Consider the following 25,037-nt stretch of genomic DNA (forward strand, 5'->3'; position numbering starts at 1 on the left):
GCGGAGTTCGTGCAACTCATTACATATAATATTATAATAATAATATATAATACAATACCTATGTCATTTTCACGTCATGATTTTTGAGATCGCATGATATTACAAACACTATTTTCGTATCGGCAATGGTACCTAAATACAATACGCACAATACGTTTGTTGATCGTCGCGAAACACTATATAACGATACATCTAAATAATATTTTAATAGTTAATATTACTATAATAATAATAATAATAATAATATATGATACATACATGTATTATATGCGATGCATTTAAACTGCACGCGTAAAAGCCCATAATAAAGTCACATACGTAAATACATACAAAAAAAAAAAACAGAAAAAAAATGCTGACGTAATAATAATATTATTATATATATGTAGGTATAATAATAATATAATATATATGATACAAAACGAGAAAATCTTCACTAATATTGTTTATTAAGTACAATTCAAATTTTATTTAAAATTTTTAAACTACGTCCCGCATAATTCTATTATGTTGCAGTGCTGAACAATACGGAATTATTGAAAAATTTTGCAGCTCTGTTGTCTGAAAACAAAAAAATAAATAATAATATAAAATCCATTCGTATATTAATGCATAGTAATATTATTATGTTGTTGTATTCACTTCGAATTAGGATCGACGTCGACGCGACGGCATTACATATTATTATTATACGCGCGCGTACAAGGGAAATTTCCTACGATATTACCCACCCACTCACCCAACCCACCCACACTCGCGCACACCATACAACAAGGCCTGTGCGTGTGTGTACGTGCGAGTTTATATATATTTTAATATGGTACGACTCGATTGCTGTCGGAAACAGAAGGAAACTCGCCTTTCTCCGGGGTCGCGCGCGGCGGCGTTTCCCCGGAGCTTTATGATTGATTGTTTTCCGAGCAAAATATTATATAGTTGCTCGACACACGACTGCAGTATAGTTGTACACACGTATAATATACACGTGGTTTTACGAGAACGGCGCAGAAAGGGTGGCGATCGCTCGCCGTCTTCGGTAGTGGCGGGGGCTGGTGGTGGAGGTAGTGGTGGGTGGGTGGGTGCGAGGGTGAAGGGACAGTCGTGGAAAATTGATATTCAACACGCCGCCGCCGACGCGTGTACCAACGTTATTAAAGTGACGGCGGATATCGTCGTCGTCGTCGTCGTCGTCGTCATCCAACTTTCATTATTATAATATAAGAAAAACTGGTAAAGTGGGCGGTCTGTGGGGGTGAAACAAAAACGGAAAGTTTCGAAATTAGAAAACAACATTATTACTGTACCTATAATATAGTAAAATACATATACATATATATATATATATATAGGTATATATGACCAATAACGCGTTACCGAAGGGTGCGCGCTGCTCCCGCACCGCGTACTTCCGGCAATTAAAAACCTAAGAGATTATTTAAAATCGATAGGTAAGAATATTAAATTATACATTTTTGAAATAAACGGATATTTTTTTCGCAAAATGTTTTATTTGAATTTTCCACCATCCAACCCTGCGATGCCTTCCCGCTATTATATTATATTTTGTTATACAGGTAAAATTATACACTGGAACACTGCACTCGGGTGACTCATCGAACGTCGCGTCATAAATTAATAATATCAGCGTAGATGATATTATAATGACGTTATAGCAAATATTCAAAACGTACCTGGAACGGGTGATTTGATGTCTCTGTCCGAGTGTTGGCTCTGTTGTTGATTCTGTTGGGCAGACTGTTGCTGCCTGGCTTTCCGTTCCAGATCGAGCTCCTGCGCAAACGTTTCTGCGAATAATAATAATAATAAAAATAAAAATAAATGGTAAAAAATTCTCGTTGTGTTCTATATTATTATGTATATTTTCCCTTTATTGCTGCGTGTGCGTGCGGCGGCGGCGAGGGCTGTTGTTGGCTAATCGAATAGCCGCGTGAGGCAAATGTCATTGTCGGCGGCGGCAAAAAGGGCGAACCGTGGAGGAGGGGGGGCGCGGACGGGTATGGGGTGAGGGGCGCGAGAAGTGCTTATACACAATATATACACGGGCAAGGAGAGAGGCGCCTCCGGGCGTATCGTCTTATGCAAAACGCATCTATGCATTTATAATACGTTTCATAATGCGAATTTGCCCGGAAAACGTTTATAATATATTCGCCGCGCGCATAAATCGGATCTTCCTCGGCGTGCGATCCCGTCGCCCTCACTCTCTCCGGAGGCCTTTTTTTTCCACCCCGACCTTGCGACGGTCCCATTAACCCGTGTATAAAATATATAGCGTGTAGCGTATAATATGTGCATGCAGCATACATATATATATATATTGTGCGTTTATTATTGTTATTGCCTTTTACTGTGCCGAGTTCTTCAACGCAGCGTATACTATTTATGCATATGTATATACACTATAGCGCGCAATCAAAACCACCCCGGGGCGGAATTGTTCGAGAGGAGCGGGTATAGTGTAGTCGTGAATTATATTATTGCCCCGAATCATCCGAAATCACGCGCGAAGTACAGTGAAAACACTATATCATCGCATATTATAGGTACAATAATAATAGCAACCATAATATTATATCGTATATTATTTTAGCAGGACGTCGCCGAGAGGGAGGAAAACCTCTCGTTTTCTCGACGTCTGCCGATCGCCCGCGCGCCACTAATTATTATTACTTGTACGATTCTATACACTGCAGCACCGATCGCGGTGCATATTATAATATTATAACGGTCGTGTTAATTACAAGTGTACATTATATAGGTACCTACACGCAATGACGGGCTATAGGTATGACACTGCAGATATCAACGTTAACACGTGCATATTATATATATATATATATTATAGTATAGTAATCTGAGCTTAATAAATGCGCGCAGAGAGGGTGGTTACACACACGAACATTCGTCAAATTAGAGAAACCGACCGCCGAACGAGTATACAACCGGAAAATTAATATCTCGGCGGCGGTATAATCCTATTTCGTTGACTTGTAATTACGCGCGCGCCCCGAAATGTTTGCGTATATATGTAGAAAGACAGTGCTGAGATACACATCATCGTGCTTATTATTATTTCCACCGCGGTCAACCGGATCATTTTACCTATATATAATATATTATACTATTATAAAGGCGCGGAGGCGGGTAAATAATAAAGGGTTCGCCGTCGGTCTTATGTACGCGTGGCGAGGTGGTGGTTGTGGTGGTGGTGGTGGTGGTGGTGGTGGTGGTATAGTATTGGCTTCGGAAAACTTGAAAACAAAGAAAACCATCCCCCGGACGGACGGACGGACGTCGTGATATTACGAGTGGGCAGCGCGGCGGCGGGCACATCCTCCCAAGTTTTCGCTTTAATTATGGATCACTGCCATACCACATGCATGTTATTATATATGTATATATATATTTGTGCAGCGTTGTTTTAAGAAAGTTTGACGGACAAAGGTCGTCGTCGCGTGCGTATCTCTTATGTATGTACATAATATTATATACTCGCGTTTCTATACATATTAATATTAAATACGCGCGAGCGGTACCGCCGGATGTTAATCCGCTTAGATAATAAGCGAAAGGGTTAGTATATACTTGTATATATATATCTGATATACATAGCGGTTATGTATTCTATATTTTCTTACATATTATAGACGGTGAGGCACCTTAACCCGAAATTTTACCGCCGTCTTCCCGTACCCGTGTACCCGCTGCTACAACTTTGCCACGGTGCTATCCACGCGGTCTTAGCCGACATGTTTCGCGTCCCTGCACCCTGCACCCTCGGCTCACTTTCTCTCACTACATATACGTTTTTTCACCCGTCGTGACTTTGCCCGATTAACCGCAGATTTGCATATTACACACAGACATACGCGGTTTTTGACTCCCATTCGCATAGCATTCGTATTATTTTGCGCGCGTCAGGCGATATGCGTGTATTATATTGTTATGCGTATGAAACGAACAAAAAAAAAAACCGACGACGACAGCGAAAAACACACTCTCGAAAATATAAGGGGTTCGACCGCGTAATCCGACATTCGGCAAACACGCCGCCGCCGCCGTGTGTTTTAACGCGGCGGCAACGAGAATTTGAATGAAAATAAAACTTGTTACGCGGCACTCGAAAGTGTGGATCGCACGGTCGGTGGCGGGTCGGAGAGAAGGTTATAGGTGGGTGGCGAAAGAGAAAAGAGGAAAAACAGGGACGCACACGACGAGAAAAAGGGTGCATTTGAATATCCAATAATAAAAAAAATAAACGTTTCCGAAGATGGATATTTTTTTTTCAAAATTACTTTCATTTTTCCCGCGCCCGAACGAACGGTTTCCAATTTTGGAATGTACATATATTATATTATATTATATATTTGAAAATAGAATATAACAGTTGTGCCTTGTTTCACCCGTCCCGCCGCCGTAACCGTCACACTGCGCAATAGTTTACTTAAAACAACTTCGCTATACCTACAACTTATTATATGTATTATATATATTATACGTGTATATATACAAAGAACAAGCATATACATACATAATGTATACTCGCACTAGCAGTACTATATATACATATGTCTACATACCATATACAAATATATATATACGGAGCACCACTCGACGCGCATATAATCTAACCGGCCAAATAAAGATGACCCCTTTTTGTTTCTCTTTTTTTTTTTGCTATTTTTTTATACATCGTGTACACACGACCGACCCGCAATTTTTTTTAACAACCGAATAATGGGGTTTGTGTTCCACCAGGTATATGATGATAAATCGTCGCGTTCATCGGACAGCTTAAATCCGAGCGATATACTCTTCCGGGCGTTAACGAATCAAAAAAAATTGCAAATACAACGCATGTCTACATCTGCAACAGCAGCAGCAGCGTTTGCCGCGTGCGTGGAAAAAATTAAACCCGCAAATTAAAAACGCACGGTCCAATAACTAATTCAATTATACTTTAATGAGCTTTTCGAAAAACAAAAAAAAAAAATGTTAATATAATAACGTAACGAAAAAAATAAAATACCAGATACTGTCGAAAAACTACGCTCGCGTTTATGTACAATATATTATGATGTTGCAGGGCAATATATACCTACCTGTAAAATAATAATAATAATAATGTATATAATATGTATATGGACTCGGTTTCCCCCCCGCCCCGCTGCCGGAGCACTGAGCGTTAAGATATATCGTGTGTGGGAACTGCAACACTGTCCGGCGCAATTGACCGGTTAATAGTTTTTTCCCATCGGCGAGGTACACACACACACACACACACACACACACACACACACACACACACACATTTGAAATCGATTACAATACAAAAAAAATAATAATAATATTCTATATATCGTGCGCACGATTCGTTTGACGCGAGTTTTTCGACAATAACGCACACGAGTATGATGTGTGTGTGTGGACAATGCGCCCGACGATTGCCATCAGCAGACGACATGTACACATCGATATAATATTATTATTATTATTATTATAGTTATCGTCGGGGCCGTATAACGATTGTCCACCTGGAAAATTCACTATAATAATAATGATATATTGCGTGTCGAATTTCCGCGTCGATTTTCCTCGACTATATACTATTCGGTGCCTATATGGTCGACTGTGGTATGTAGGCACACATACAACACACAAGCACACGTCAAACATTTATATGTTGTTATTATTATTATTATTATTATTATACACAGTGGTATAGAATTCTATCAATAGTCGTCCGAGTCGCCGTTGTCCTATAGTCGTCGTCGCGTTATATATTTTTATCATTATTCGTTGTTGTTGCTGTTATTATTATTATATTTGTACGCAATCTGAAGCAGATTTAAATTCGTAACGCGTGTAACTGTAAAACGAACGTCGTCCGAATACCGAAAACGCGCGTTTGTGCACACACATATTATTATTATAATACCGGTATAGGTATGAGGCACGGGTACAATACGTGTAATATTATTTATGTGCGAGTAATGCGTATTATATTATTGTTACTATTATTATTATTGTTATGGCGCAGACCCGATTTCACACGACCACAATATGTCTACAAGATAATAATAATATTATTACGAGCCGCGGCCGTCACCGGTGACATTACACTGCAATAGTAATAATAATAATATGCTGCCGTGGATCAAAGTATTTTGAAGTTATTTTTTTTTTACCTCGGAATACCAATTCCGAAATTCATAGTACAAAGTGTACCTATAGGTATAATAATAAAACAGCGCACATTCTCGAATATACTTCCGAAAGACTTGGACAAACTTTGTGGTGCGCTCGGTTTTTTATTATTATTTTTTATTTAATATTTCCAGCGAAGGTTTCTCCGCGAGGAAACTATAACATACCGAAGGGTTATAGGATTGATACACCCAAAGTATGTTTTTATTGATATAATCGTATATTACTATTATATTATTATGTTACGTCGCACGAGTAGGACGACGAGGAATTCTAGCGATTCTATGTGTTCCCATATAAAAGCGATTTGACAAAACTACGATTTTGAAATTACAACGTCGTATAACGTCGTTGGTGGTTTGGATTTTACGGCTCACCGGCAATGTTTAGGATTTCATGTCGCTCTATAACGATTACGCGCTGCAAATCGCGTTGTCTCGAATCTTGAAAATATTATAAATATTATAAATTCGCCCTCAGCGAAGAGTGAAAACATATAAAGACAAAAGACGGCACATATTATGATTATAAACATCAACTCAACAGTGTTCGAAATTGGATTTTTATGTGCGCTCTACCACGCCGTTTCAATATCATTTTCATTAGGAAACGGCTTTGTGCGTATTGTGCGTAAGTACACTGCTACAGCAGTATAAATCTCGTTTTTCCATACACCGCGTTGTACGCAGCAGCAGCAGTTCATGTGTCAAGACGAAATTAAATTGTAATTCGGTGCCGAGAAAATTGCCGTAATAACGCCCGGGGCGGAGGAATATTAAATCGACGGCGGAGAGTCGGCACAAAAATATACGCCCGCGGGGTAGGGGGCGCGGAGATATCATGTAAAAAAAAAAAATAAAAATAAAATAATCGCTTCTTGCCAAAACGGCTCAACCGTGAAATTGAATAAATAACGTGAGCTTTTTTTTCCCCCACCGCCGCCGTCGTCTCCCGCGACCTTTTGTCACGATGTGTTTAAAAAAAGATTATCTTTTCTGTCCTTCTTTCCGCGACACCCCGCCGCCCTTCGGCGTTATTTCTTTTTATTCGCCTTTGCCACTTAAGCGGATTTCGTGTCAGCGGAGTTTTCCGAGTACAAACGCAAAAACAACAAGCGCAGAAAGTCTTTGAAAACCGTATACACATATTATAATAATAATAATAAATACACATTACATATTATACATGTAGGTATATAGTAGTGCTTCGCTGCACCGCCTCCGCGCGTAAGTACCTATACCTAGGTATACGGATGGCTGCAGTATAGAATAATATTATAAATATGTTGGCACGCGAGCGCAGGCGACGACTATACGGTGGCGACGAATACGGCAAAATATTAGAATATTATTATAATTATAATAATAATAATATATTATTAGGTATGTTGCAATAATAATAATAATAATATCCTCGGCGGACCGATTTTCTGGGTAATCGCAAACGAGAGCAGTTTTATACGCTTTACGCGCTATATACGATTTCGTTTATATTTTAGTAGGGTCGTCGTATTATTTTTAGTCGTATTTTTTATTACTCTCGGCGCGCCGTGCACAACTAGCCGCCACCCCTTGTTTTATTTACATTTGCGTTTTTTTTTTTTTTTGCTCCTTCATTTTACACGTCCGGAAAACGATTGTTTGCGAGCGTCAGTGTCGAGTGTGTATATGTGTGTACATACAACTTCCCGGTGCTGCACGATGTCAGGTCCCGTTCGGTTTAAAAAATGCATAGTTTTCCGGTTAATTCGCAGTGAATGCTCGATTTTACGAGTGCTCCAAAAGGGTTTACACAACGCACTATACATACATATATATAATGTGTGTGTGTGTGTGTGTGTGGGTGTGCGGGTGTGTGGGTGTCGTCGTCGTCACTGTCGTCATCGTCGTCGCCGCCGCAGACGTCGAGAGATGGGGCGGAAAATAAATAAAAATAAAAAGACCCGTGGAATAATATACGCGCTGCAGCTATATTATATGTTATTATTATTATGTACATATACTACTCCGGGGCAAGCTCCGGGGCTGGAGGGTGGTAAAGGGTCAATTGCGGCGGCGGCACATAACGTTTGCACGGCTGAGGGTTAACCTCGGTGTTTATTGCAAATGGAATTTCTGAGCAGCGGCGCGGGGCGGACGTCATACGCACACGAGTGTATGAAGTTCTCATTACAAACCGACACACTCGCATAACGGCAGTTTCGAATAATACGCTGCTATATAGGTGTATTATATTCGTGTATAACAAACTACCACCCCTCGTCCGGGGAACACGCAAGCACACACACACATACACACACGCGATTCATGAATACGTAACTATATAGTGAGAGATGCGAATTTAAAAATAAAAGAAAATCTCCGACTAATCACTGTTTATGTTTGCTCTACGCCAGGGACAATTTTCCCGCGCGTCGCAAAATATTGGCGTTCTACACACATAACACTCCCCCGTATACATTTCGTATTATTTAAATATATATTTATATGGCTATAGGGGCCACTGCGCCAGGTACGCATGCAAGCGCGCGTAAACATTATTACGAATGCAATCAGTGGCGGCAGCAGGTTTTTAAGCATTCGTTTCGTGGGCAAAATAGCTTGTGGGTATAATAACTAGGTATGCCTAAATATATATATTTTTTAAAGTCATTTTATTTTGTTTGAAGATAAAAACTATATAGTAGGCCAAAATATTTTGTACTTTATAGCTATGTAAAAATTATTTCATAATAATACTCTGATCGTCTTAATTGATAATTTGATTTGAAATACATATTTTATAATAATGCGCAGATTATTTGTATTTGTCCAATGGTATATGGGGTCTCTTAAACGTATAGCAATGTGATCATCTGGTGAAATTAATGGTGTTAAAAATAAAAAATTTCTCTTCGGACACAGCTAAAAGAGTTTACGCCGCCACTGGTCACTACATTATAATATTATTACACGCGTTTAGATGCTTCACGCAGTGCAAGTTACTACCGTCGTAAATAAAATAAAACAATAATATTATATAACCTTGCATTTTTCTTACCGGAATAGTTTTGCCAGAATGCGGCAGCCCCAGACGAGCTCATCAGGTCCAGTCCCGAATAGTTCCATTGCTTGTCGTTGGACGTCTCCGAACCCCGTTGCACTTGTCCCGACGAATAGTTTTGCGGGCTCTGCGACTGTTCGGACCTGTCCCTCGGCTTTTCGTTGTTGTTCTCTGAAGGAAAAAAAACAGCACTCGATTATTAATATGAACTTCATTACAATAGACGCTGCTACTGACGATGCAGAGTTATAGCTCACATCAACGAATATGCAACCAAAACAGTACTGCAATGTCAAATTTACAAATACGTTTGAATAATGTATGGTCTCTCAGATCGAGATGCGATCTTTTATGCGAATATTATATTTATCCCTGCGAAGGAAACCACTGAATTACGGAATTACGTATTCAAATATTTTGTTTATACCTATTCTGAAGATAGTCGTAGAAGTCATACATGTATTATAAAATTAAATTCAACCGCGTAAAAACGTATTCAATGTATCGAAATTGCGTCGGCAGTACCAAGTTTAGGTTTACCAATGATACCTGGGATTGAACATTCGTCAAAATAACCCTCCATGTCCTATGAGTACGCACCTGTTAGTACGCGGAGTGCGTCTGCTGGTGCACCGGCCGCTTTGATCATCTCTTCCAGCTGAGCCCTCCGCTTCAACTCTTGTTCCAGCTGATCCTGTACGCGTTTCCTGGCTTTCCTCTCTCTGCGCAGACGCTTTTGGTAAACGACTGAAACACGAGAAACACAATGATAATAAATAATGATGGTGATCGATACGAACATATAATATCTGTCGGTTATTTTTACATTACGCAGACGAATGTGCGTGTGCGTTCGTGCAGTAGGTACAATACGTAGGTACCTACATCTCGTAAATTAGGTTTCCGTTTATTATTACACAATCATATCCCGATCCTTGTGGTTCACTGGTCAACTATATATGCTGGCGTGCAGTTAATCGAACCGGACAAACACAAATATTATACCATATACGCGGTACCTACCGTATACACGCACACACACACACACACACACATATACACATAATATATTATATATAAGTACTGCTCCGCGCACCCCGACGGCCACCATTCCCGTCTCTTTCGACTCAACAAACACAGCGAAATCATATTTAATAAAATATATATTATATATATATATAACATATATTTATATTACGTGTACATATTATTACGTATTACGTATAGACATTTTTTTTCGCGCACCACCGACCGCACCCGGGTGGTGGTTTCATCAAAGAAATCGGAAAACAAGTCAGGCATCCTCTCCGCATCGTCCGAATGAACACACAAAAGGACTGTTTTATTCGTATAATAATATCTATATATATATATATATATTATATATTATTATATTATTTATACGAATGCCCCCGCGGGCGCGCACTATACAACGAACGACGGCGGCGGACGATTTCGTTGTTTCCTGTAATTTTTTTTTTTTTTTTTAATATAATTTTTTTTTACGTGTACACACAAATTAAACGACGGAAAAATATTTTTATGTTCGCTATATTATATATTGTATAGCCACCGCAGCCACGTATCATTGGTCGATGGGTGTATTCTGTGGGCAAGGCTGTGCCGCGCACACAGATCGAAGATTAATAAATAACAATAATAATAGACATTCGAACAATGACGGACCACCGGTTCTTTAATTAAGACCATCGGCTATATTGAACGTTTTCATTTTGAATATTATGTATAATATCCCATCGGTGTTAGTGTGTTCGACAGCAAATCGGGTTTTGGTTTGCCCCTCCCGCGGTCGTCGACATCGTCTGCGCACCTCCGCCGACAAATGAGAAAAGATTCATGTGGTGTGATGTGGTGTGTGTATGTGCGTTGTGTTGGTATATCGATCTCATGGATCGCGCGCAGTACCTTAAACTCGTGAAAAAAACTTCCCTTTAATCAATCCGGACAAGGAGAAAAATAAAGGAAAAAAACGTTGCGGCGTCGGTGTTTAAAGTATATTTCCCTCCATTTAAAACCACAAAAGTGCATTAACGCGAAAAATAATCCAATCAAGAAATGGCGTTAATCGAAAACGAAGAGACAGTGTCTCCTTTTTATATTCCCGGTTCTTAAATAATTTTCATTTAAACTTCTAACAAGAGGGACGGACGGACGGCGGCGGCGACGACAGGGAGAAGACGGACCGAAGAGGAAAATTCAACAAGACGTTGCAGCGTTCTCGCATTTCCTTTATAATTATTATTTCTCCGCAAAAGAATACAATTAAAACAGCCACCTCTGTCTCCCGAGACCCACGCGGTAATTGGACGACCTTAAATAGTGCGGCGGAGTTTTTTGGCTTTGGAAACGTAATCCGTTTTCGGCGGGAGAGGCGGCGATGTCGTTGACGTTGTCGGCGTCCGCCTCGGACCCGCGCCATCATCATAAACCCTCTATATTTCTACAGACATTATCTCTTGCATATTGTACAGCACATTTAACAGAAGTTTTGTCGTTAGTTTAACGGACGGTGGTGGGAGGGATACTACAATAATTACAGTCTATAATATACCAGAGTAATGAATATTGCAAAGAAAAATAACGCGTCGGGATATTAAAAACAGATTTCCCAACAAATAATTTATATTATATGATTATGTATAGGTACTACACGCTGCGCCGCTGTTTTTACTTGCGAAAAACGAAAGAGGTTTACTCCGCCCCCCCCCCCCCCACCGCCCGCTCCACCACCGTCAGACACGAAATCGTATTAAGAGAGCTAATTTTTGCTGAACAATTCCTTTACCCTTTTAACGTTGTATATGCGTAGAAATAAAAAGAAACAGCTCCCCGCGATAAAAAAAAATAACAACAACAACAACTACAACCCTTGCAACATTATTTCTTATTTTAGCTTTTAACCTTTTCTTTCGGGCGCAAAGCTTTTAACGTGCGCGCGGAATCGGCATGAATAATTTGAGAGAAACGACGTTAATTTCCGACTGGAAAATACAATTATCGAGGCGCTTAACCGTAAATTATGCGACGAGTCTTTGTTTTTTTCTTTTACGACTTTTAACAGCGATAAAGTGTGTATAATATAAGGAGAACAACACGAATTAATTTATACAATATGTATATACAGAGCGCGCGGTTTGAATACGTATGCACCCCTCTCCGTATATAGCAAAACGGGGAATATAAAAATTATAAAACATTAAAGTCAAAAATCGTAAACTCGTTTGTCATGTCTTATGCACGAGCTTTTAACCACCCCACAAACGGAACGCTTGCGATCCACTCGATCGAGTTGCCCAGCATAATATTAAACTCACCCGTCCAAACACGAGTAGGTACATGACTATGCGTTTCGTAGGTATTTAATATTTTAATATGGACGAGTAAAACAACACAACATAGCCTATACGTATGTACTTCAGTGATGATTAGTACACAAGGCGAATTATCTTAAAAAAAAAACGCTCATAATGTCAGTCAATAAATGTGCTTTTGGAAAATGTATTTAGTAATTATCAATATTTCATAATATAATAACAGTATTTTTCTTTACGTTTTTCACTTTATTGATTAAATTGCTACCAACATTTTTAATTTCATATTGTATGTATTTTTCTGTTATTTATACTGCAATCCTCATAGTTAATTTCTAATTTATAAATTTCATTTGAAGTTAAGACGAGTGAGTTAGCATACAGCAGTTGTATATTATGATCTCAAAACTATAAAATGCCAATATCTTCTTTACATATGAAAATTATCGTTTTGCTATTTACCATGTTAATCAGTATGAAAAAAAACCATGTTGAAATTCAAAATTTTCAAAAAAAATGTTTGCTTAAAAATATTATTCGCCGAGTCAAAAAAGTTTACCAATAAGATATACTATATAACTATGAAACTATGAAATCACAACAATTATTATTCACAAAACTACACGAATAAAACAAATCTTAACACGCATCTTGTGATATGATACATCATTGTCTCGGAATAATGATTAAAAAAACAAAACAAAAATACCGCGGTCGTAGTCGTTTACGGGCCATCTGTGTATAGAGCCTCTCGTTCTCAACAATAAAAATATAATACCTATTAATATAATAATAATAATATACGTACAATTTTCTACACTGCACTGTACGCGCGATAGCTATGTGCACGACGTATAAAATAATATTACCTACGCGTTATAACTTAGGTATAACATAATATATTATATACCACAACTATAGTATACGGCGTACCAATAATAATAATAATAATAATAATAGTGTCTAATGCGTATATTATCACGTGAGCGTGCCGTGCGCATCCGATGGGGAAATCGGGTCCGAACCGATTAGGAGATAGAATGTGTGTAGGACGGTCGGCTTTGTTTTTTACAAAAAAAAAATTGTATGAAAGACAAACACACGGCAATATAGTGTGTCTATACACAGAGTGATCGCGGCCGTATATTATAATATTGTAATACATTTTAACTCCTACCGTCACTGCAGCAGCGGCACAATATACAAGTACCTATACACTCTATAACGACGTATATTATATGCGTAATATTTCATAATATACCTATAGATTTATCGTAAAATACCGGTCTGGAGCGCGTGCAGGACAAACATAATATATAATAATAATATATCTGAGCCGATGTCCCGTTTTCGAATGCATCGCACCGGAATTGACGAGTGCAGCAGCAGCAGCACACCGGCATGTAACTCAATATCCTGTCGGCCAGCGGACCGTACGTTACCCGCGTTAACCCGTGACAACTCGCATTTGCGTTTATCTCGCGGACAATGGAACGGGATGGTTGGTGAGTGGGTGAGTGGGGTGGGTGGGATAAAAATAAAACGCACATATAGCTGATACCAACTGCTGCTGGAGATAGGGAGAACGCGCGCACACCCGCGATCCGCTACACCCATCACCCGATATTTGTGTATATATATATAATCTGCCCGTGTGTGTTATATAGGGCGCGAAATCATATTTACTCGCGTGCTTACGTTTAATGTGCGCGAAAAAATCGTAGAGTCAGCGGTGGGAGGTGAAAATGATTTTTCCAGTCGTTTTGTCATTTGATAAAGAAATTGCATTTGGATACTGTATACACATAAAACGTCGTCGTCGTCGGGGGAACAATGGCGGCGGGAAAAAGTCAATTTTTCCACTCGTCGGATACACAGCGGTGACTATACATAAACATATATATATATATATATATATATTTATATACGATTTTCGTGTCATTTACTTTTATGTGCGACGGTGGTCTTATCACACCGCGACCCCTAGAATAATATTATAACAGGGTAATAATAATTCAGTCGCGTTCGCAATATTATATAATATACTATATAATACGCCATATTGTACGAAAGCTTATCATACACACTTATATATATAATACGCATATAAAACGAAGCGCTAGGATTATATTCAATAAATTCAACGCGTCTTACATGTGTGTTTGTATTAGCGTATATATATATATATAACATATGTGTGCGTATTTATATTGTCATATTGATATATTGTAACAACGTATGGGCGCATATAAGTATATATATCGAGAGAGAGCGTGTACGTGCGTTTGTTGTGTATGCGCGACCCTATAAATATATATTCTCGTTATCGATTTTCGTCAAACACCGATCATCCCCTCGCCGCGTGCAAGATTTAACGTACCCCCTCGGCGGATGGACGGGTTGCAGGCAAAAGGTGGTTAAGAAAACGGCAAGTTTTGTCCCGAAATCATATTAAAACATTTCGGCTTAAAAACTCTTCGTGTATATATATGTTGTGTGTGTGTGTGTGTGAGAGAGTACGTCTCGAGGCGCACTCCAAAATTCCTCTCTTCTTTCGCGCGCGGCAGCCCGTCCGGAAAAGTTATACGAATTTGCGTCCTTTGTGTTTACGCTTTGCTAAGCCGGTAAAAGGGGTGCGTCCGCACCGCCGCTCCTACGCGCGCTCTTCCCACACCCGCAGGCCTCGGCGGTGGTTGTTTTAAGTGAATTTTAAATGACAACACCGTCGTCGGGCTTTATATAATTTGCGTTTAACACGACCTATTAGACTGCGGGAGACTGCACGGTGGAGGCGCTGTGAAGTGTTCTTAGGCTGTCTCTTTGCCGCCACCTTATTCGTTTTTATTTCCGCGCCACTATGAAACTCTTTCGCCGATCGAGCCGCGGAACTTTTGTCGTGGTTGACGAAACGTATATTGAAAAATAAATTACAGGCGACGACGAGAGATGAAAACTCGATGTTGGTCGTCCCACTGAGAGCATGTCGCCGCATAACATAATATTATACCTATAATATATACTCGGCGTGCGTTTGTTTTTATTTAATGGCAGAGCACGGGGGAGAGTTGAATTACCGACGCACACACATATTATTATAAGCACCCGACTCTGACAGAGCAGAAGCCTGCGCATTAACATGGGATCGTGGTATATTATGATAATAATAATAATAAGATAATTATTACAAAAGACACGTGTACCACTGCAGTTGAACCACTGGAGCCGCCAGCCCCATCACACGACCACATAACGACGTGGTTTGACCGGATACTCGGTCCCATATGGCCTTAAAACGATCGGAAGAAAATGCACACCGGTATATCGTCGGCGGGGGAGGGACAATTATTATATGCGGCTGAGAAAGGGTCGTCGTCGTCGTCGTCGTCGTCGCCGCGGTCGTTCCTTATCGCTCCACGCCGCCGCGCAGGCAGACCATCTCGCCGACACGTATTAATATTAATATCGGGTAATCGAGGAGGAAACCCGGAGACCGCAGTTAAGCCCGCCGTGTACATACGTCCGCCCAACGAGTAATTATCTCAACAAGGTGCTTTCGGACCATAAAAGGCGGAATAGGATCATCGCCTGGCCACATGTGTCGGCCGAGAGAAACCAAGTCACGATAGCTGCGCTTCGCCGTGTTGTTTGTGTGTGCGTGTATAATATTATATTCGTGTGCTCGCAAAGCAATTCCCCCGACAACTTTGGGGACCTTATTGTAAATTCCTCGAGAAAACAGGCCGTGCACGGTCGTCGCGGGTTTAGTAGCGGGTGAGGGCAGTTAACCCCGCTCATAGGAAACCTCGTAAAACGGTGCATAATCCCATTCCGCCACGTATATATATGCAGTATATATTATATAGATGATTGTATATAGACATGTTATAGTAGTACGTGTGGCCGCTGCCGTCGTTGGCCTTTGAATTATACGACTCACCATAATATAATAATATTATTTTACTCGGTTCGCGTCGTCGTCAACGTATCTATATACCTATAATAATAATATAATATGTACGTAAATGATAGTGTGTGTGTGTGTGTGTGTACACAGCACCCAACCTATATAAGCTCGCTCGACCGTTCCGAGGGGGATAGCCCACGGGGCATTGAAAACGTTGCGTGTCAATTAAAAACGCAAGCGCGCGAGCATATGTATATATAACCATTACAATAATAATAATATGACGTGCGTACAGCAGTAACGGACCTATTTAACGGTTGTTTTATAGTCGGAATCACGACACTTGGTCCAATAATAAAACGCCAATTCAATTTCCCTCGTCGAATTTAACGTGTCACCCACCGCCGAGTTTTATGTACCTTTCGACGCCGCCGTCACGGATCTCCCGATCGTCAAAAACGACTATACTACACGTTTTAACGGTCTAATCGGACGGCCGTACGCGACAATTAAACGCAATTACGCGTGCACAAAATGCGGCACGTGTGTGTCATCCCGAGGTTTTTTGTGTCGCTCGATATTTAGTGTTTGGTGCCCGATAAAACAATAAAATGTCTCTGGTACCTTGTTTGGCGCAAAAACTAACAATTCGCATACCTGCGGTAGCAGAACAGTCTCGCATTGAGTGCTTATAATAATATATTATAATGCCTAATATATATACAGCGTACGTCGTTTAGATGAATGAGACGCGGTGTTATATAAAGCTCAAGACATTAAAATATGTGAAAAGGCACGTCATAAACCCTTCCCTACCACACCGCTGTGCCACACACAATTCGAGCTATACCTACCTATACCGTATAATCGATATTACTTATACGCTCCAGGAATCTAATAATAATATTGCTGAACCGTCGCGTCGTCGGCGGCGAAGGTGGTTTTTGGTCGTTAAAGTCACCGGTTCCGATGATGGAAGAGACGTGCGTTGACAAAACGCGAATAGATTCAGCCATATATACAGTATATGCGCGTATATAATACCGTACCGACGGCGTTTGCTTTTTGCGTTTCGTCAGTGATTTTATTGCGACAACAAGCTATACGTCGTATATTTTATATTTTATGTCACATGCGGCGCCCCGGTGGCGGTGATCTTGCGAATACTGAGTACACAACTATTATATAATATGTGTATATATATAGTTATTATATTATATACTCCCGCTCCTCCCCCGCCCAAACCACCTATTTCTTGACCTCTCCACCATCATCAGTGCCTCGTCAGACGTCGTCCCGTCGATCGTAAAAGTATACAAATACTCGCTCGCTATATTATACCAGTACATTAATAATAATAATAATGTGTACGGCCGTGGTATTGGCATTTCGCGGCCATACACTGTAGCGATGTATATACAATACAAGTCATTATATTATATATATATAGATATGAGTATAATATTATTATAATATGTATTTTTTACGACCGGATAATATATAATATCCATTTCGATATTTCTCGAGGCTCGCGTCGCATCGTCTTCTGGTCATTCCACGCCGTCGTATCGCATGCACTCTATGCTTTTTCGCCGTAATTACATAATATGGTTCGTAATTTATTGTAAAATACCGTCTGGGCCCGTCGATAAAAAAAAATAAACACGAGAAAATAATAACCTCTGTTTTTCCTATATACCTCTCACAATGTATCGTGGAGTTCGCTCGCCGACTAAATCGGTTAACGGACACAATAATATATATTTTTATACGATGAGACGCGTATTATATATAGCGACGAAACGCGCGCCGTTTAATGTTCGCATTATGACCTTACCATACTATAAAATATTGTATTGTAGACTGCGCGCGAGAGAATAACATTTTTCTTGTCCCCGCGTGTTCGTTCATGGAAATACTTCGATGTAATGAGAGTTTTCAATCGAAACGACAAGACGCCGTAAGTACACCTATTATATGATACCGCGGTAGCGAGCTGCGTGCTTTTCGACCGAGGACCGCGCAATAACCACGATGGAAAACAACGCCGTACGTCAATGTTGAGAATCATCGGGTTGGCACGCTCACCCACGCACATAATAATATTATCAAGTCCACTCGACGAAATCGTTATAATTATATATATATATTTTATTATTTGATGCGTATATATAGGTACACACACAAAGCCGACGCCGGTGCGCGGTTGCACATTATTATTATTACTATATAGGAATGCTTTGACGGAGAAAACAATTCGGCAAACAACGTCTTATCATATATACATATATACAACTATATAGTTACTACTATATTATTATTCCTAAATACTGATATAATATATATATATATTATGTACCTACACTGCCTCCCTCGAGATCCAGGAATTCGTGGGCCGCAAAACGCGCGCGGGCACAGCACGTCATATACTGTATAATATAATAATATGTAAGTACACACATTACACACGCATAATTTATCGTCGTATTTATCTGTCGTAATTCCGTCGGGTACAAATAATATCATATAATATAACGACGGTGACGGAGGTGGTGACGTTCCATCGGAGGTGCGGGTGAGTACCTACTGAGTAGTCCACGCTCGTCGCGGTTTGTGCAGCGATCAAATAACTAGTGAAATAGGGTTGTGAAAGACGTATATTATACGTATAGTAATACCATATTATTCTATCGATTCCGAACGAAAAGTCCTTAGGTTTTTAGTATTTTTATCCAAGCAACCTAAAATATATTGTTATACTTACATAACATTATGTATATATTTTTATAAAACTGTTATGAATCGTTATGAATTTATGATAAAATCCTAGTACCTGCAGTAAGTTAAACCTTTTTTCTGACGAATTTTGAATTTTCACCGTCTGCTGTGAATTGTTACACCTGCAGCAGTAATAAGTAATATAAACGAGTACTACTGCACCAATGAACGGGTTCTTAAAAATAATAAATGCAAAAATATGAGAAAAAATCACGCAGACCTTGACAGTGTACAATGAATTTATAACCGTCGGCAAGGCAATTTCTTAAATCATGATGTACCTACCTACAGTATAATGTTCGTATACATGTACGAATGTGTACAATACATGATGGCGAATATCATGATTTTATGATATACGTGTATTGTAGGTATTGCGATTCAATGATAAACTTAAGGAGCAGCAGTATAATATAATTATGGAGAATATATTACTACATATCGAATATTACGTACGGCGTAATACGTATCGACGGATCACGTGACGGTTCGCATTTTGAAGTGGAAATTATTTGAAATTGAAAATTTTTATTGTAATCATAGAGACCGTTTTAAAAAGATAGGTATATTTTGAATCAACGACAAGGAAAAAATTGATTATTTTTATTATGGACCGCAATACGTGAGTCGACGATGGTGAGACATAAAAAACCATGTTACAACGTCCGGACGTTGACGTGTGCACAATTATTAACCTGCACTGGAGAGATCAGCTGCATCGACAGCGACGAAATTTCACACAACTACATACCCCCCCCCCCCCATCCCCCTCACCCTTATAGAGACCGTATAATATTCGTCCGCATAATTGTTAAAACTAAAACATTAATTCATTTTCATGAAGTCCATCGAGCCCCAGCCGGTCGACAGCGCACGCGCACAACACTATTATACAGTGGCTATAAATCGGCTGCTAAATTACATAATTTTGTATTGTGTGTGTGCGTGTAGGTGGCACACGACAACGATCGGGTCGGGAAACCGACGTCGACGGTCTCCGTGTGTGGCGAAACGCCGTCGGAAGACTGTGCCAACAGTCGCCATCAAGGACACACACACACAGGTATTCACACCGCAGGTACGACACGTCGCAGATATATATATATATATTGTTATAATATAATGTACGACGCGACACGTCCTACCGATAACGAGAAAACCGAGTTCACTTAGCGCGAGCGCTCCCTTATCGGGTTGTTTACACGACACCACGACGGCGTTTAATATAATTACTGCAGAACCGACCGATTTCGACCGACAAGTAGACGATAGGTGTATATATAAGTACCTCTACATATTATAATATGTAGGTACCTAACAGTTGTACACGGGCGTAACGCGAGTATTCACTTAGCCGTTTGCCCGCGCGTTCGATTATAATATATTACACTGCAACGCTGCAATAATACTATACGATGCGCGCATAATATACGTATATATATACATACACATAGGTCCGATAGTCTCAGAAACACGCGCCGACAATTATTATTATTATTATTATTATTATTACTATTATTATTATTACGGTCGTTTCGTTACGAATCGTAAAAGGAAAGAGAAAAAAAAACCAAACCCAAGTATAATAACGATTTATTTCCGAATCCGCTCCCCACGCGTCGCACACGCACGCACACGATGACGGAGAGCGTTCGAATGTAGCGTATGCGTCACGGAGATAAAAAACAAACCGTACTATAGTGACTATAATACGGGTGTGTGTGAGTGTGTGTGTGTGCACGACTAAAGAGATTCACCGCAGGTCGCGCGAAAAGGGTCGTAGCCGTGTGTGTGTGCATATTATACAAATATGGTTATTCTAATCGAAGCTCGCGCACGCCTCGCGCAAATCGTTCTTTAGGTCGCACGGGGAGGCGCGGCGGACCGGAAACAGACCGCTGTCGCACTGCACGCGTCTGAATGTGCATCACTGTAAAAGTATTATTATTATCCTGCCGGACCGTTTTTCATCCGTCGCATAATCGACACGACGAGATGGGTACTATACAAATAATAATAATATATTATTATGGTGTAATAAATAATTATACATGCTTTGGAAATCTGTGGGTTTTCTCGCTCGCTATATTATATCCAGCTCCCACTTCGGTGTTTGACTTACATCGTGACAACTACATGTACAACTGCTGTCGATACTCGGAGAATTATTCATTGAGAAACAAAAGTGTCGAAAGTGAGGCGCGTGGACACGACGATAAAAGATTATTAAATATAATATTATCAAACATTCGCACTTCGCTACCGAAAATCAGCTACCGGAATTTAATTATTTCGTCTGCGGCGATAAGCGCGTCTTCCCGGCGCGGAGATCGTAAAAACATCGTTGTGCATTTTTCGGGACGACAGACTTTACGACTGTATTGCTCGATGTTTTTCAATTATTCGGTGGCGTGCGTGGGGCGAGGGTCGGCAAAACATATTCGGACACAGAAATGAATTTTCTCGTGACCATTTGTACGGCGATATTTTCTTTTCTCTTTTTATGTTTTTACTGCGCAACATAAAAAAAAACAAAAAAAGAAAAAACAATATTTCTTCTTGGTAATAACCGAAATACCTTTTTACTGTTATGTGCTTCGTAGCCGGAGGGACGCTCTGCTGCAGCGAGCAAGGAATCCAATTTGAGCGCCGGCCATGGGGAAGAATACAATAATGAGTGGACCCTTCAAGAGTTTGTATACGCGAATTTTAATAGCGACAGATCAAAGGTAAACGGTTATATTCCCCGGGGATTGTCTTCATTCGGACAATTTACGTTTACAGGAACGTTCTTAAAAAATACTATGGTGGTGCCGTACACAAAGGGTTTTCGTCCAAAGTTCACTACGGTGTTCGGAAACTTATTTGTAATCATGTCAATAAAACTCGAAATTGCTAAAAAGGTCGAAATGTTTTTTAATAAAACCTCGCTATCGTCAGATGGTATATTGGCGCAAGACGTACCTATTCTCTTCCAACACTTAAAAAAATCAAATTACATTTTACAACGTGCAACCGCCATTGCTATATTGTATTTCTACGCTTTTAGGAAACGCGTGAACATATTATATAATATAGGTAGGTACAATAGGAAAATGAATTACATGATATATGTGTGCACTGAAACTGTAGACTATAATTCTTCGTATAAAGCAACCCTTAAAATCTTATCAAATGACACTTAAAACCCTGCGGCCAATAATTACTATATACGTATGGACTATATACGTGTACCTGCGAAGGTCGAGAATTTTGGGTTCTTTGACACGGTCGCTAAAACCCGATCGGAATGACATTCGCATCGGAATTTGTCCCCTGCTCGCGCACTCAAAATGGGCAATAAACGTTATACCGAACGGATAATATATAATATATATATTTATAGGGTTGATGGTCGCACGGGAGGGGCGGTGTATAAAGTGTTTTCGGGTGTACGTGGCCTGTGTAAACAAGACTTTCTGCGGAATATTTCGCACGGGAATTAATGAGCAAAAGGGGATGGGAGACGGTGGTAGAGAAACAATAAAACTGAGATATACGCTGTGCAATGTGTATATGTGTATACTATGCATATAGCGAGAGGCTCGCCTTTACGACGGGTCTGCCACCACTGTCGTTCGCCCTGCCCTTTTTGTCCATCCATAAAATGGTCACACAGTGTAAGTTTAATAATTTATATTTCCATATAAGAGGATTTCCCCTCCACCCCACATCAGTAACAACAGCAGATCAGTGGCCGGGTGGGTGGGTGAAATGGGCTCGGAATTATTTTATAATGCTTATTTATGCGAGGCGCTTTACTTCAGAAGTGGCGCATTAAAATCCCCGAGACGTAAGTATTCGAAAGGCAATAACGAAACCGCCATTGATCCCCACCGCGGTATACAGCAGTGTTACACGTGCGTATTATATAGTATATAATACTTCGTAAAGGAAAATCAAAATCTAGCTAGACTATATATAAAAGCTGGTTGAAAAAGGTATATTTAAGTACTATAATAGTATAATATTGTAATAATAACGACCCGAGAAACGATCATATTATAATACGTACGTCTTGTCGCGTGTTTTTACACTGGAGGACTATTATGTTATTTACTTATTTTAATAATATGATGTTTGATATAATATAATGAGTAGTTGTTACCATAAATCGAACTGTGCTCAGCGATTATACACTTGGATCACACCGGTGCAGTAATACGCATTCACTATATTATATACACGTCAAAATCACTATATCAAAGTAAACCGTATAGCATGGCGTGTGTTCGTGTGTGTTTATGTTAATCGGTTTTTAGTGATCGTCTACGACTAAATATTATGTAATCGGGACGTCAAAAATCTCGGATGGCGTGAATTCGATTCCCTTGCCCGCGTTAGCGTCAATGAATATTTAACACCCACCCCACACATCCCCTTATCGCAACACTGTGCGCGGACCGGACGGTCCGGCGAGGTGGTGATTTTGCATCCGTGAAATGATCACAAAGAAACTACGGACCGGGCTTTTGATGTGCTCGATTTCGATTAAAATCGCGTTATTATTAAATCCCGGGCGGCGCGGGCTCGCCTCGACGCGACAAAAGGTCGCTACCCGCACAGCGACCGGTGGGTTTTGAAACGTAAAACGAGCGCGCCACGGCCAAGGGTCGCACTGGCGACGGGTCTGTAGACCACAGCGCCGTTTGACATCTCTTGTTTTCGGGTCTGCTAAAACCCCCCGTGGAACGAACGGGACCGGACATCAAAGCGAGAAGAGTCGGATTGCTGACCACCGCCACCAACTGAGTTTCGAGTTAAGTGAGCGCGCGTACACACACACACCCCCACACAATAACGCAAATAGTTATAGGTCGTGGAACGCGCACTCGCCGAAGCGTAACCTAACAACAACAGTAATAATATAATATTATTGTAATATAGCTATAAGCCGTCCAGTAGTTTAACTCGGAAACTGTTAAGATTTTTAAAACAGTGGAGGTCTAATAAACTATCCAATTCTTTATTCTAGTCCCCAAAATTATAATTTTTTTTTTTTTTTTAATATAGGTTATATAGTTTTCTGAACTCTTAAGACTCTTATTCACTGAACAATTTTTTTTTTAAACCGTAACCGTTTCCGAGTGCCACGATGACAGGTTATAAGCACAACGTCGTTCCGAACTTAGGTAAGGTGCAGACGCATCCAGTAGTACCGGTGTGTGTGGTTGATTGCCTACGCGCGATGCCTTGTGCATTAGTGTGTGTGTTCGTGTGTGTTATAATACCACCCGACGTGACGGACTTGCGACGGATATACTTCCGAGATTTACAACTTGTGTGCGGCGAAAACACGGACGGCGGGGAAGTTACGTCCCTTTCCTGTTCACTCCAGCGCGATTTTACCCACCCCGACCTGCGTTTGAAGTACGAGGGTTATATTATTATTATTATTATTATTATTACCATCGTGGTATAATACGCGAGGCGTTTGGTTATGATGCGCTGTGCGTGCCGAGCCCGGTAATGATGATTCATGTTTGAATATTTGCGGCAGTTAAGTCTTCGTCGAACGGTAATATAAACTTTCTTACCCTGCCGCCGAGTCTCGATCGAGTCGACGGTGGCATTAAAAGTACGCGACGTTCGATGTGTACGTGACTTGCGAGCGGAAGCGGATTTTTAGATGTCACGCGGCCGACCGGAAACGCCTGTGAAACGTAACTAGACACCCCCTCAAGAAGTCCTTCCGCCAGCCCATCAGTAATCGA

At 40.3% G+C, this 25,037-nt stretch overlaps 1 protein-coding gene across 1 annotated transcript in view; it reads right to left on the reverse strand.

Moving 5' to 3' along the window:
- Positions 1–430: 430 nt before the first annotated feature.
- Positions 431–25,037, reverse strand: part of LOC132946374 (dachshund homolog 2) — a 132,473-nt gene continuing 107,866 nt past the window's right edge. The window contains 4 exon segments of the mRNA XM_061016352.1: positions 431–561; positions 1,692–1,805; positions 9,268–9,441; positions 9,871–10,017. Of these exon segments, the coding sequence (XP_060872335.1) occupies positions 506–561; positions 1,692–1,805; positions 9,268–9,441; positions 9,871–10,017 (491 nt within the window). The 3' untranslated portion in view covers positions 431–505.

Source organism: Metopolophium dirhodum, chromosome 6, assembly GCF_019925205.1.
Source record: "Metopolophium dirhodum isolate CAU chromosome 6, ASM1992520v1, whole genome shotgun sequence".
Taxonomy (NCBI): domain Eukaryota; kingdom Metazoa; phylum Arthropoda; class Insecta; order Hemiptera; family Aphididae; genus Metopolophium; species Metopolophium dirhodum.